A 16,103-nucleotide genomic window follows, 5' to 3' on the forward strand; every position below is an offset into this window, starting at 1 on the left:
TGGCCGTTTTCTGTATATGTGGTGCTGGGGAATCGAACCTAGGGCCTCGTGTATCCGAGGCAGGCACTCTTGCCACTAGGCTATATCCCCAGCCCGGGGCCTGGATTTTTTAAAGTATAAGTTTTAATTTAAATTTTGCCAACGTATGACATACATACACTGTCAGTTTACTACATATGAGAGTTTGGGCTGTGCTTGTCTATTGTAGCTGAAATCTCAGCCTGTTCAACCATCTCTTCATTAAATGAATACCAGGATTTACTTTAGTAAAGGGCAGCTGTTTTCAAAGTGTATGGCACATAACCTTGGGTGAAACTTTAAGGACACTTGCGAATATATCTTTACAATAATGCTCAGATGTTATTTTTTTCTCTGTATTGTTTTCACTAATGATACAAAAATAGAGTGGGTGCCTGGCTCAAGCCTATAATCCTAACTACTCAGGAGGCTGAGATCTGAGAATCGTGGTTCAAAGCCAGCCCAGGCAGGAAAATCCATGAGACTCATGCCTTCAATTTAACCACCAGAAAACCAGAAGTGGCACTATGGAGAATATAATTATTTTCATAGGGTGTTTTTATGTACGCATCTAATGAGTTATTACTGTTATTTGTATATGGATATTTCAAAGTCTCCATTTTAATTTCTGATATGGCATTTATCAAAAGAGGAAATCGTGGAATGCTCACAGTGGCTTGCAGGAAGCAGTGATGTACATCTTTTTTCCAGCTTGGTGTCCATTAGCTTGTTTAATAGTAGCTTGAAATCTGTTGTAACAGGTGTGTTTTCACCACAAGGGTGAGCAAAAACTGCAAATGAAGCTCATACATGCCAGGATCTGGTGAGTAAATTCTGACTAGCCTCCTCTAGATAGAAATCTAGTAGATTTCAGAAGCAAGTAATCATGTTTAGAGGTTGTTGGAATGTTAGGAGTACAAATATCCTAAGAAAAGTTTTGAGAAGTAGTTGTATGAAGAAAGGGGATTGTTTTAGTAATTTGCCAATATGAAGGTAGATATCATGTGTGGGTTTTTGTTTGTTTTTTTTTCAAGTAAAAAGATGTGTTTATTGGGGAAGTGAAAAGTATACGGACCAGCCACGGTCACGGCCCAGACGCGGGAGCTGGAACCACGACTGTAAAAAGTAGGCTGGCCGGCCAGGGCCGCAGCTGTTTGTCTGTTTTTGATGTCAATCCTGAGGCTTAAAGTCAGGCCCTGAGTGTTTCCCTGAGATTTTTTCCCTCAAGGTTAGCACTCTACCACATGGGTCCTAACTCTAGCTCTGTCTTTTTGGTGGTTAATTGGAGATGAGAGTCTCATGGAGACTTTCCTGTCTGGGCTGGCTTTGACCTGTGATCCTCAAGTCTCAGCCTCCTGAATAGCTAGAATCGCAGGCCCAGCGCCTGGCAGGTGGCTGTCTTTTTATGAAGTTGCCTTTGGTGCTGACATTTGTGTAAACCCTTCCCTCCTTTCTTCTCTCTTTCCCCCCTCCTTCCCTCCCTCCTTCCCTCCCTTCCTTTTGTCCCATTCCTCCTTTCCCATTCCCTCCCTTCTCTCCTTCCTCTCCTGTCTTGTCCCTGTCTGTGTGTCTGTGTATCTGTCTGTGTCTGTGTCTGTCTGTCTGTCTCCCCACCCCTGAAGTCTTGTGCTGTGTAGGCAGGGCACTGCAGCTCCACTTGTCTGTGTCTGTGTCTGTCTGTCTCCCCACCCCTGCAGTCTTGTGCTGTGTAGGCAGGGCACTGCAGCTCCACTTGTCTGTGTCTGTCTGTCTGTCTGTCTCCCCACCCCTGCAGTCTTGTGCTGTGTAGGCAGGGCACTGCAGCTCCACTTGTCTGTGTCTGTGTCTGTCTGTCTGTCTGTCTCCCCACCCCTGCAGTCTTAAGCTGTGTAGGCAGGGCACTGCAGCTCCACTGTCTCACACATGGCCTCCAGTCCATTTTTTTTTCTTTCGACCTTGTAGTTGCTCAGTCTACTCCGCATGGCGGTTCTTTCCCTTCCTCTAAAGGCTGAGGTCCGTGAGGAGAGCTAGGCAGGCTGGAATGGCCTCTTGGGCTGTGTGTATGGCGGCCTCTGCTCTCATTGCTCACTTTCTGTCCAGCTGTTATCTAGCTCAGATCAAGGCCTGGGTCAAGCTCTGGCCCGTGTACAAAGCTTTCTTATTGTTCAGGGTTCACTGTGTACTCCTGGGACATCCTCGGCCTCTAAAGTGGAGCAACCAGTCTTTACTGTTGGGTATGCTTTTTTTCCTAGGTGTTAGTTTTATCCATTCTAGTTTATACTTTAATGCACATAGGGCATTGCTTAGCACAAACTCTTGCATGGGTAAAAGATTGTTAACTTTTGGTTTTCCCGGGAAGTTGCCTTCCAAGCAAATGATGTTGGTAATAAACCTTATTTATTGTAAGGCTAGCCTTTCTCTCTCTCTCTCTTTCTCTCCCCTCTCCCCTCACTGTGCACTGACCTCACACATACTAGGGCAGGTGCATTGCCACTTGAGCCATGTTCTCAGCCCAGTTTTTTTTGTTGCTGTTTTAGTGGTGAGACAAGGCTTTATTCTATAGCCCCAGCCAGCCTTGAACTCTCAACACTCATGCCTGTACTCCCAATTACTGGCAATGCCAGCACACCTGGCTTATAAATCAGGTTTTGTTGTTTTGTGCTGGTTCTAAGGCTTGAACTCAGGGCCTGGGCCCTGCCCTTGAGCTCAAGGTGAGTGCTTTTGAGCCACAGCTTCACTTCCAGCCTTTCGGTGGTTAGTTGGAGATAAAAGTCTCATGGACTTTCCTGTCTGGGCTGCCCTTGAACTGTGATCCTCAGATCACAGCCTCCTGAGTAGCTAGAATGACAGGTATGAGCCACTAGTGCCCAGCTTAAACCTAGTAAAAAGCCCTTTACTATACTAGTAGATTGGATAGCATTGGTGTTCCTCAAAAGTGAGGCCACACAGAGGCTTCTGTAAAAATTATGTTAAGATCCCAGAGTTCTACCACTACTACAGACAGGAATGGGCGGCTGCTTTTATTTCTAAGGCTTTTTGACTGTTCAGAGTAAATCAATGAATAAGTGAATAAGTGAACCAGAGTTTCTAAACATGGCTCTAGGATGTAAGAAAGAATTGTTTCATGCATAGGAAACGTGCTAGGTTTTGAGTGCTGGAGCATGGAGGGCCATGTTTTGCTGGTGGGGAACCGTAGTAAGCCCTGAGAGGGTGGGGAGATGCCTGCACCTAGCCCTGCTCAGCGCTGAGCGCCGCGGGCCCCCTCTCTCACTGGGCGCCACCTCTGGGAGGGAAGGTCATGGAGGCAGAAGCCACTCCAGCTCCAGGACCAGAGGCTTTTTCTAGTTAGACACATTAAAGGGTTAAGTCCAGGGATTTCTTTGGTTCCTGCATTTTTCCCCCCTGTGATGATGATGAGGCATACAATTGTGACTTTCTTCTTTGCTGGCCCTAGGGCTTGAACTCAGATACTGGGCACTGTCCCTGAGCTCTTTCACTCAAGGTTAGTGCTCTACCATTTGTGCCACAGTTCTACTTCCTATTGTTGAGGGGTAACTAATTGGAGATAAGAGTCTGATGGATTTGAGCCTTGATTCTCCTATCTCAGCCTCCTCAGTAGCTAGGATTACAGGCCTGCGCCACAAGCACCTGGCTTATTGTGTCTGCATCAGCTTGCGTCTAAAGCAGTCCTAGAATTGTCATGTGAAACTTTTTATTTATTATGAAACAGTTCACCATCCCGAAGTTCTTTCTACCTTCCCTTACGTTAGAAGGAGTGCGTTTATACTCTGGTCTCAACAAGGAAGGCGTCACTGTTAGTGGCTGTGAGGCGTAGTGAGGTAGTTTAACTGCTTTAGAACTTTACACCCCAGAATGTTCTCCTCCACCGAAGCATGGGCACCAAAAGTGAGGCGCATGGGTTCTTTACTATCTGTCACATCAGACAATGACAGCTCCAGGACGGTGAGCACCTCCTAATGGTAAGTACGCCTGCCTGTCTGTCATCTCCTAGAAGGCAAAAGTAAGAAATGAGAGGTAGGCCAGTCACGATAGTGAGTGGTACTTGTTAAAAATAAGCGGAAATGACAACCCCAAAGATGCAGCTTTAACCCTCACTGATGATCACTTTTGCAGGTTTCTGTAGCTGGATCAGGCACCGGAAGAGGCTCCCCAGCTGTGACTCTAGTGCAGTTACCTTCAGGCCAAACTGTGCAGGTCCAGGGAGTAATTCAGACACCACAGCCATCGGTTATTCAGTCACCACAAATACAAACTGTGCAGGTTAGCTTCCTTCCTGGGTGATTAGCCTTTCATTAATTCATGTACCAACATTTTTTATGGAGCTTTTATAATCAAAATTCTTTTAGATATTTATGGAATGTTGTCTTTCTTTTTTTTCATGCAGTGGTGTGTTGTGTCCTGCTAGGTGAATAGATTTGACTTCAGACTTAGTGTTTGGGCTGGGCATGGTGACATATGCCTATAATATCAGCCCTTGGGAGGCTGGGTTAGAAGGATCTCAAGATTGAGGCCAGCTTAGACTACATAGTGATAGCCTGTCCCCCAAAAAGAGCAAACAAAGAGTTGGAGTTTGGTTGTTTTAATTTTCAGAATGAGACATTGTTAGATAAGCACTTCATATCTTTTGAGTATTTAGATTCAGATTTTTTAGCAGAGCTCTCCAATGATTTTTAAACAATATCTCCAGGCTTCTTTGCAGAAGATATCTGATAAACACAGTCATATTAAAGATTAATAAAGGTTATTAATAAAGGTGACATTGTTAGCACCTTATTCATGAGTATTCACATTAGTTTATTTTGCATTTAGTCTATGTAATCCTTCAAAGTACTATGACATTACAATGTATTGGTTGACTTTGATGCTGGGAATTGAATCCAGAGCCTTGGGCATGGTTGGCATGCATTGTGCCACTTAACAGTGTCCGCCAGTCTCATCTGTGGGGAAGGGATGCCTACATACCATGTTTATATGTTTATATGCCATGGACCTCTCAGTTTAAGCTTGGCTTCTGTAGATGTGTGATTATTTTTGTGACTGTCAATAGATACACATTAACATGCACTTACAGTATACTTTTCTTTTCTTTTTCTTTTTTTTTTCCAGTCTTGGGGCTTGGACTCAGGGCCTGAGCACTGTCCCTGGCTTCTTCCTGCTCAAGGCTAGCACTCTGCCACTTGAGCCACCGCGCCACTTCTGGCCGTTTTCTGTATATGTGGTGCTGGGGAATCGAACCCAGGGCTTCATGTATAGGAGGCAAGCACTCTACCACTAAGCCGCATTCCCAGCCCCCAGCATACTTCTCTTATGTACTGAATTTCTTTCTGTTCCTTTCTGAGATCAGCCTTAAATGCTAAAAATGTTTTGTACCTAATCGATAGAGGGGAAATCTATGAGACCGATGGCGATGCCCACACTTAGCAGCGTCTTAGCCTGTGGGTCTGAGTGTCCTTCACTGAGGGTAAATGGGGGCACCCCATTTAAGGAGCAAATCCCCATGCTGTGAGATCTTAGGGGAGCCTGGCTGGGAGGAATGGTTTAAGCGGCGTGTCCAGGAAGTGAGGGGCTCTGAGTCCAGGTCCCAGCCCGAAGCAGTTGATGAATACAAACATCTTGATCAGTGTCACCCCTTCAACATTCTCACTCATCCTCCCCTACCTCAGGCCAGGCTTTTTTTTGGAGGTAAGAGTCTCACAGTCTTTCCTGCCTGAGCTGGCTTTGAACTTTGATCCTCAGATCTTAGCCTCCTGAGTAGGTAGGATTACAGTCATGAACCACTGGTGCCCGCACTATCTTTTATTTCCTACGATGACCTTTTGTTTCTTGCTCTTTCTGATCCTAAAGTTTCCCCTGTACTCTTCTTTGTATTATGGCTTTTATTGGGGTAGAAAAATTTCTACTTTGTTTCAAACAGGCTATTAGAAGAAAGTATTGTCCTATATTCAGGTTGTTGGTAAATGAATCATATAATTGTAGAGATAAATGCTGGTGGATCTTGTCATAGAGTTCCTATGTATTGAAAAATGGACTTTACATATGAAACTGTAACCCCTCTGTATAACACTTTGACGGTAAAGAAATGAAAAAAAACAAAGAAAAATGGACAAATCATTCTATAGGCATGAGCTTTGGTTGTTGGCTTGGTTGTCAGTCTGGTTGTTAGACAGGTGTGGGAGCCCAGTGTAAAGTGAATAATACTTGATGGTTGTCTAATACAGAAACATTTTTCCAGTAGCTACTATACAGTGAGTGTGCATGCTTTATGTTTAGAATGTCCATAACCAGAGGTCGTCCATGGTCATATGTTTAAGTGAATACACACACACACTCTATGTACTTAGAGAAATGTATATTCTTGATTGCATTCTTTTTCTCTTTTTTAAAAAAAATTTTAATTATTGTCAAAGTGATGTACAGAGAGGTTACAGTTTCATATGTTAGGCCTTGGGTACATTTCTTGTACTGTTTGTTACCTCCTCCCTCATTCCCCCCCTCCCCCTTTCCCTCTCCCCTTTTACTCTTTTAATATAATTTTATTGTTATTAAGGTCGTGTACAGAGGGGTTACCATTTTTTAAGTCAGGTAATGTCACCCTTTTGCTTTCCCCCAGTTTGCTCCTTTCATCCACACTCACAAGTTACGTAGGTCATTTTCCACAGATTGTATACTGAATCTTACTTGCATTCTTAATATTTTAGTAACTTTAATTTGCTCAAATCAAGTTCCCATGTAATAGTAATATTAAGTCGAGTTTTGTAAATTTAGCTACCCTGCACGCAAGAGTTAAATGGCTGAATATATTGATAGCAGATGTGCTTTGTTTTTGTTTTTTTGCCAGTCTTGGGGCTTAAACTCAGGGCCTGGGCATTGTCCCTGAGCTTCTTTTGCTCAAGGCTAGCACTCTTCCACTTCCAGCTTTTTCTGTTTATGTGTTACTGAGGAATTGAACCCAGGGCTTTGTGAATGTTAGGCAAGCACTCTACCACTAAGCCACATTCCCAGCCCAGCAGATATGTTAACATAGAAATTATGTGACTACTATATCACTCTTTAAAAATCATGTTATTGTGTTAGTACTTGACTTGAGAAGTGAAATTATGATAAAAGCCCTGAGTTATTGTCATCTTCTTCCTCTTCCCCCCCTCCTCTTCCTCTTCTTTTTTGTCAGTCCTGAGGCTTGAACTCAGAGCCTGGGCACTGTCCCTGAGTTGGCTCAAAGCTAGCACTCTGCCACTTGAGCTGCAGTAGTTAATAGTGATGAGTCTCACAGACTTTCCTGCCCCACTGGCTTCAAACCATGATCCTCAGATCTCAACCTCCTGAGTAGCTGGAATTACAGGTGTGAGCCACCAGTGCCCACTCTGATACTTCTTTTAAAGACACATTAACTGTTTTAGAGACAGGATGCTGTTGTGGAGCCCAAATTGGCCTTGAACTGATTGATGACCATCATGTCTCAACCTACCAAGTGCTGTGATTATCAAAGTATACCACTACTTCCAGCTTAAGGAGAAATTTCTTATTTTGACCTTCAAGATCTTCCACCATTAAACCCTACCCCTCCCCCCTTATTATATAAATCCTAGCTTTAACAGCCCGACTTGCTTACTTAAACATCCTTTCTTCTTTGAGTGTAACTGGAAGGTCCAGATCAACTAAGCTAGAATTCTGTGAAGAGAGCAGAGAAAATTAGATTTTTTTTTCTGCCTCTGTCACTGGGTTTATAACTCCTTCCCTGATGGATTTATAAGAGCACATTTAGGATTAGGATCATGGGTCTGAAGTACCTTATGCTTTGTCATATTCTGTGAAGCTACTAATTCCGTAGTATTTCTTATTCCCTCCATTTCTTGCCAAACAGATATTCTTTTTGTTTTGTTCTGTTTTGTTTGTTGTTGTTGTTGCTAGTCCTGGGGCATGGACTCAGGGCCTGAGCACTGTCCCTGGCTTCTTTTTGCTCAAGGCTAGCACTCTGCCACTTGAGCCACCGCGCCACTTCTGGCCATTTTCTGTATATGTGGTGCTGGGGAATCGAACCCAGGGCTTCATGTATATGAGGCAAGCACTCTTGCCACTAGGTCATATTCCCAGCCCCCAAACATACATTCTTAACAACTGACATATTTGTATCTGTACTTTGGTAGTGCCAAATCCACCATGTTTTGCTAATTGCTCCACCACACCCACTCAGCGCTCCAAACCAAGACCCTTGACCACTGTTTTGTTTGCTTGGGGGGAGTGTGTGTGTGTGTGTGCATGTGCGCGCGCGTGCTGGTCCTGCGGCTTGAACCCAGGGCCTGGGCACAGTCCCTGAGTTGTTTTTCTTCAGGCTAGCATTCTAGCACTTGAGCCACAACTCCCCACTTTGAGCATTTTTTGACAGTGAACTGCAGATAGAGTCTCACAGACTTTCCTGTTTGGGCTGGCTTTGAGACGCCCTAGTACTCAGGAGGTCCCAGCCTCCTGAATAGCTGGGACTCCAGGCCCCGCCCCTGCCGTCCCTGTCAGCCACTGCTACCCTGCTCACTATGGGGGTGCGTTTTCTCTATTTTCGGTGCCAGCATTAGAACTTGAACTCAGGGCCTGGGCACTGTCACTTAGGTTTTTCACTCAAGGCTAGCACTCTACCATGTGAGCCACACCTCCACCTTTGCTTTTTGTGGTTAATTAGAGATGAGTCTTATGAACTTTCCTGCCCAGGCTGGCTTTGAACCATGATCCTCAGATCTCAACCTTCTTAAGTAGCTAAGATTACAGACGTGAGTAGCAGGTGCCTGGCCTAACTACTATTGTTTTAAATGAGTAAGATCAAGTACTTTTTTTATGAATTTCAAAAAATCTTGTATTGTAGGTAGCAACAATTGCAGAGACAGATGAATCTGCAGAATCAGAAGGTGTAATCGATCCACATAAACGCAGAGAAATCCTTTCACGAAGACCCTCTTATAGGTGAGTTAACTCAGTTTCCTTCTGGAATGATACTTGGCCTAGAAAAGTAGAACAATCCTACACCAAAGCGGTCCTTTATCTCTTTTCTGATTAAGAAAGTGATTATAGGGGCTGGGGATATAGCCTAGTGGCAAGAGTGCCTGCCTCGGATACACGAGGCCCTAGGTTCGATTCCCCAGCACCACATATACAGAAAATGGCCAGAAGCGGCGCTGTGGCTCAAGTGGCAGAGTGCTAGCCTTGAGCGGGAAGAAGCCAGGGACAGTGCTCAGGCCCTGAGTCCAAGGCCCAGGACTGTCCAAAAAAAAAAAAAAAAAAAGAAAGTGATTATATAGGTGATGTACAGAGGGGTTACAGTTGTATAAGTCAGATGCTTTTCTGTTTGACATCTCATTTATCTATCCTGATTGTCTATATTGTTCCATGATATTTTAGAAAAATACTGAATGAACTTTCCTCGGATGTGCCTGGTATTCCCAAGATTGAAGAAGAAAAACCAGAGGAAGAAGGCACGGCTCCTAACGTTGCCATGGCGGTGCCGACTAGCATATACCAGACCAGCACGGGGCAATACAGTATGTATGCCGCAGCTCCTCCCAGCACAGGCCTGCTTACGCCGCCCCTAGTTGCCACAGTCCATTCCTAAATGCATCGTGAATAACGAATTGTACGCCATATAACGTTAAGGAAGCGATTTGTACTGGTAGTTGAAAAGTAAAAACGTTCATCGCTAAGTGTAGGAGAAAATCTGGTAGTTAAAAATAACTTTTAAAAGGAGGGGCTTTCCTATTTATATGTTTCTACTGATCTCCAGGAAAAGTTCTGAAATGATTGTGTTCATTGTCTTTATGATGCATGCAAACATAAGCTACAAACATCTGTATTTCATTCTTCTGGGCTTTTGTTACCCATAACATCCTTACTAATCTAAAAGAGGTAAATAATGTTCTCTAAATTGTTTTAAATGTAATTTTGTTTTCACTACTTGCCACTGTTAATTTGTGCCATAGTTTTTCTTCAGAGAATGAAAAGTAATTTCACTTTTAAAACTATAGCAATTGGATAGATCACTTTATTTGAAAGTTTACACAATGAAAGCTCTAAATAAACAGATACATTCACATTTAGTCTTGTGCATTTTAATGAACTGTTCATTCTGTCCTCTTATTTTCCCACTAACAAAAGCATTAGTGACTTTTTTTTATGCTCTAATCAAGAACATTAGATAAACAAAAATAGTTTTAAAAGAAATACAAGAGCTAGAAAGAAGGGGGAGGGAGTAATGGAGAGGACTTGTGGGGAAAAAAGTTCTTGATATTAAAATCTATATAATATTAAATACTATTTATCCAACTAACCTATTAAAATTTTCGATTTTCTCTCTTTTTGTTTGGTTTTGTTTTTGTTGCCAGTCCTGGGGCTTGAACTCAGGGCCTGAGCACTGTCCCTGCCTTCTTTTTGCTCAAGGCTAGCACTCTGCCACTTGAGCCACAGCGCCACTTCCAGCTTTTTCTATATATGTGGGGCTGAAGAATCGAACCCAGGGCTTCATGTATACATGGCGAGCACTTTACCACTAGGCCATATTCCCAGCCCTTCCTCTCTTTTTTCCTTTAACAAGTAGCAATACTTAAAAAAATCTAAAATCTTTTTCTTTTTTTTTTTTTTTGGCCTCCTGGGGCTTGAACTCAGGGCCTGAGCACTGTCCCTGGCTTCTTTTGCTCAAGGCTAACACTCTGCCACTTGAGCCACAGCACCACTTCTGGCCATTTTCTATATATGTGGTGCTGGGGAATCAAACCCAGGGCTTCATATATATGAGGCAAGCACTCTTGCCACTAGGCCATATTCCCAGCCCTACGAAAAATCTAAAATCTTAAGACCTTGCTATTGAAACAAGTATAGTCTTCTTTCATGAATGAGTTCTTACATAGTCATTAGTTTCTCATTGCTGTCTTTTTTGTTTTTATTCTTATAGGGCTGATAGACTAGAAACATGAAACTATTGAAATATTAATCCTCTGGGTACCTCCAATCATGATACCTGCCTGATCTGGGGTATAATTTATCGACTGTCCCTACAGGATGCTGAATAAACAGACATGTCCAGAGTTTATGGGAAAGAAAACTGCCCACACCTGCAAGAATTAGACCTGGAGGTTTCTATGGACTTTTCTCTTTGATTTCTTCTCTTGTTTGCATGCTGCTTTGCTGGTGCTTGAGAGTTTTAGGGACTACCTGTTGCCAGCTGGTGTCCCTCTAAAGTGTGGGGTCAGACTCCAGGAGGGCAGACCTCCTCATCCCACGGTCCCCAGAGACCGCCTTGAGCAGTATCCTCCATTAGCCCCAGTGGGTTTGTACACATGATCATTTTCTGTTTGTGTCCTTACAGGACAGCATGATTGATGGTAGATATTTATCTGTTTGCCCAACAAGAGGTTATGGGACTCTTAGGTGCTCTTATTTGGGCCTATACATTAGATCCTGGCTGTTCCTTTAAGGAGAAATTGTAGTCCAAGGTGGACACTGGAGGTTTATGCTTTGTACCTTGATCCTCAGATCTCAGGTTCTGGAGTAGCTAAGATTACAAGTATAAACCTCCAGTGTCCACCTTGGACTACTTAGGTATTTAAGGAACATATACTCATAGATTTTCTGTACTGCTCACTTTTGTCGTTTTTCTTCTCTCTCTCTCTTTCAAAACCAGGGTTTGAATTCAGGGCCTCATACTTACAGGTTCTCTACCCTTTGAGTTATGCCTCCAAGTCCTCACTTTTTGAGTTTAATTTAAACATGAGAGATAAGTAGAATAAAAGCCTTTTTTTTTTTAATGGGAGAGATCAGTAGAACAAAAACCTTTTTTTTGTTTTTGTTATTATTGTTGTTTCCTGTGGGTCTGGGAACTGAACCCAGGGCCTTGTGTATGCTAAGCACATTTTTTTTAATTTAATTTTTGCCAGTTCTGGGCCTTGGACTCAGGGCCTGAACACGGTCCCTGGCTTCCTTTTTGCTCAAGGCTAGCACTCTGCCACCTGAGCCACAGCTCTACTTCTGGCCTTTCTGTGTATGTGGTGCTGGGGAATGGAACCCAGGGCTTCATGCATGCGAGGCAAGCACTCTACCACTAGGCCATATTCCCAGGCCCTAAGCATATATTCTTCCAGAACACCTCAAAGCCCTTTTGTTCCTTTTAAAGTCAGTGTAGTATGATTTCACTTACAAAATTTTTTAATTGCAATTTGGAATAAAGGTGCTTTTAAGTTATAATATGTTAAATATTTTCATGTTATGTATTTGAAAATTAGCTCTTATATACAGTTGAGTATTCAAAACATACATGAGAGCTGGGTGCTGGTAGCTGACACCTGTGTCTCTAGCTACTCCGGAGCGTGCGAGCTGGAGGATTACCATTTGAAGGCAGCCTGGGCAGAAAAGTTCTTGAGATCCCATCTCCAATTAACCAGAAAAAATGCTAGGCTGGCCAGGTGCCGATGGTGCAGGCCTGTAATCCTAGCTACTCAGGAGGCTGAGATCTGAGCTGTGTGTTAGTCATGGATCTTGAACTTGAGGCCTGGGCACTGTCCCTGACCTCTTTTGTTCAAGGCTAGTGCTCTTTCACTTTGAGCCACAGCTCCCCTTCCGGTTTTCTGGTGGTTAATTGGAGATAGGAGTTTCACCACCTTTCCTGCCCTGGTTGAGTGGTGTGAACCACCAGCACTTAGCCTTCCTTTGTGGTTTTTCTTTTTGTTTAAGACAAGTTCTTGCATTTGAACCCCAATTCAAACTCAAGATTCTCTTTCCTCAGCCTCCCAAGTACTGGGATTACAGTGGCATGTTACCCACGCCTGGTTAGACAAACTGTTCTTAACTTGAGGCCATTGTGTACAACATTCAATAGGTTGAGTGATACACTTAAGATATATTAAATTTTGTTAGCTCTCAGAGCAGTTGGAATAGAGACCTAGCCTTTACCTACCAGTATGGTGAGCTGATGACTAGTATCAACTAATAATGGAAATGGATGTAGAATTTAGTAATTTATGTAATCAGGCTGTTCAGTTTTAATTATTTTAGGGACCTACTTAATTTGCATAATACTAGAGGAGTAAAGTTAAGTATATACCCAAAGTTAAAAGAATCTTTTGCTGGAGTCACAACAATATTCATAGAGCTGTGTAGACTCTTCCTTGGTCACACATATAAACCTTGATGACTCTGTTTCACCTGACTGTTAAAGAAAGTGCCAATAATCCTTGGTTCCTGGGGAAACACAAAGGTATTGGATTTTTATGCATCACCCAAACCTTGGTTCATACCCAATTTTATTTTAAAATGGCCAGATTATCCATTATTTGTTCTAAAAATGGGTGGGAGGGAAGACAGTACGAAGATAGCAGGTAACAAAACTTCTGTTTACTCTTACATTGCTGGAATTTTCCATTCTAAGTTTAAAAACTGCTAAAATAGAAAGTAGGGCTGGGAATGTGGCTTATTAGCAGAGTGCTTGCCTAGCATTCATGAAGTTTTGGGTTTGATTCCTCAGTACCACATGAACAGAAAAAGCCGGAAGTGGTGCTGTGGCTCAAGTGGCAGAGTGCTAGCCTTGAGCAAAAGAAGCTCAGGGACAGTGCCCAGGCCTGGAGTTCAGTCCCCAGGACTGACAATCAATTAATCAATAAATAAAAAAGAAACTGTGCCTGTATTCAGATAATCTTATTTTTTCTTACTATTTTTTCTTGCTTTATATTTATTGAAAACAAGTTATGCAATCTTCTGATAATTTGAAACCTAAGCAGTGTGCTATTCAAGTCTTTGACTGCAGATAGCACACAGAAAACCTTTTTCTGGGATCCTTGAAGCATTGGTTAATCTTGCATTCTTTGTCCAACTGAGATAACATTTTGAATGAGAAGGTCCTCTGTCACTTGATAATGCCAAAATCAAGGGCCCTGTCAGTTAAAAAAAAAAAGTTATTCTGAAGCTGGAGACTAAAAATTCTCCTCCTATACCGGGCTCATTATGGGGTGTGTGTGTCTGTATGTGTGTGTGGTGTGAAAGAGAGAGAGAAAGAAAGTGGTTTTTCCATATCTAGCTATATGTTGACGTCACTAAAAAGTAAAACAATAAGACAAATCGATTGTTGGCATGCCAGATGTTCATAGTATGAAAGCAATCAAATTTTGGTTGGAACTTATTGGAAAAATTATTGAAAAAACAGCAGAAAACTTTTAAAGAAAGAATGCAAAGAAAAAAGAAAGCATAAACTTTGTAGTTCTAATGACTATTCCATAAGCCTAATAATTGTACAGGTGCTAAAAATTTTAAGGTGCAATTAGAATTTGAAGCTATATCTCAGTTAATGCTTCTAAAGTCATAGTTTATAATATGTTCTGTCATGAAAAAATGATAGCCATTCAGTCATTTTATTTCTTGAGTGCCTACTATGTTCCTAGCACATTGTAGCCTCTTCTGCCTGTGACTGTGCTTTCTACATACAGTATACTTTTATTTTTGTCAGTCTTGGAGCTTGAACTCTGGGTCTGGTGCTGTCCTTGAACTCTTCAGCTCAAGGCTAGTGCTCTACCACTTGAGTCATAATGCCACTTCTGGTGGTTAATTGGAGATAATAGTCTCATGGACTTGCCTGCCACGGCTGGTTTTGAACCTCAATCCTCAGATCTCAACCTCCTGATTAGCTAGGAGTCACCAGTGCCTGGCTTTCCACAGTATACTTACTAGGATAGCAAACTAATTGTCAGCTCTAAATACAAATGTAAGTAAACAACAATATACAGAATTCATCTTTGTCTATGAAGATTCGAGACAAATATCCTTTGTATGTTTTTCATACTTTTAAGAAATTAGGCTAGGGACTGGGGATATGGCCTAGTGGTAGGAGTGCCTGCCTCATATACATGAGGCCCTGGGTTCGATTCCCCAGCACCACATATACAGAAAATGGCCAGAAGTGGCGCTGTGGCTCAAGTGGCAGAGTGCTAGCCTTGAGCAAAAAAGAAGCCAGGGACAGTGCTCAGGCCCTGAGTCCAAGCCCCAGGACTGGCCAAAAAAAAAAACAAAAAACAAAAAAACCGAAATTAGGCTAGATGCCCATGGCTCATACCTATAATTAGCTAATGAGGAGTCTGAGATCTGAAGATCACAGTTCAAAGCCAGCCTAGACAGGAAAATCTGTGAATCTCTTTATCTCCAGTTAACTACCAAAAAGCTGAAAATGGAGTGCTACCCTTGAGCCCAAAAGCTCAGGGACAGCACTGGGCTCCGATTTCAAGCCCCAGGACCAGCACAAAGAGAAAGAAATGACGAAAAAGACAGGGAGGGAGGGAAGGAAGGAAGGGAGGGAGAAAGAATGAACAAATTAGATCTGTCCCAAGTCATTTAATTGTGAGGGCTAAATCCTGAGACCTCTGAAATCTTTGAGCCCTGTACTGTGAAGGTAACCTACTTTAAAAATGTGTTCAGAATAAAAATGGGACTAGGAAAAAATGTATGAAGAACACAGACACTAGCTGAGTCTAATAAATATCTCTTACATATGGGTTTCTCAGCCTCAGTGCCATGCACATTCTGTAGCTGACTCAACTTTCTGCTAATCCTACCAGTGGCCAGTCATTGACCATCTGTGTCTAGTCCATTTAAAAATGTCAACCACCAGGGCTGGGAATGGGGCTTAGTGGTAGAGCGCTTGCCTAGCATGCGTGGAGCCCTGGGTTCGATTCCTCAGAACAGAAAAAGCTGAAAGTAGCGCTGTGGCTCAAGTGGTAGATTGCTAGCCTTGGTCAAAGAAGCTCAGGGACAGTGCCAAGCCCCTGAGTTCAAGCCCCAAGACTGGCAAAAAAGGTCAACTACCATTTTGTGTTAACCACTAGAAGCTTAGTTCAAAGAACTGAAACTCATGGTAAGGTTTATTCACGCTACATTTTTTAAAGTCTAGTTAGCAAGTTATTATGTTATTTTTTAGACAGGGTCACCCTATTGCTATTTATTACTGCTTATGTTAAGCAGAAGTTAATAATTAAACCAGTAGTTACTTGTCTATGTGTGACATTTTAAAAAATTCATTTAAAAGGACAGCTAGTGTATTAACTTTTCAACATAGCTACCTATAATCTTGGTAT

At 42.5% G+C, this 16,103-nt stretch overlaps 1 protein-coding gene across 8 annotated transcripts in view; it reads left to right on the plus strand.

Annotated features, from left to right (window-relative positions):
• The window catches only part of Crem (cAMP responsive element modulator), a 69,251-nt gene that overhangs the window by 27,587 nt on the left and 25,561 nt on the right, over positions 1–16,103 (plus strand). For 5 of the 8 annotated variants that reach the window (XM_048367397.1, XM_048367398.1, XM_048367401.1 and 2 more), the window contains 2 exons: positions 8,870–8,967; positions 9,403–9,542. In XM_048367397.1, the coding sequence (XP_048223354.1) occupies positions 8,870–8,967; positions 9,403–9,542 (238 nt within the window). Of the gene's footprint in view, positions 1–4,131; positions 4,279–8,869; positions 8,968–9,402; positions 9,543–16,103 lie in introns of all 8 variants that reach the window. The other 3 variants (XM_048367394.1, XM_048367395.1, XM_048367396.1) reach the window with 1 other exon arrangement.

This window comes from Perognathus longimembris, chromosome 18 (assembly GCF_023159225.1).
Source record: "Perognathus longimembris pacificus isolate PPM17 chromosome 18, ASM2315922v1, whole genome shotgun sequence".
NCBI classification, from domain to species: Eukaryota; Metazoa; Chordata; class Mammalia; order Rodentia; family Heteromyidae; genus Perognathus; species Perognathus longimembris.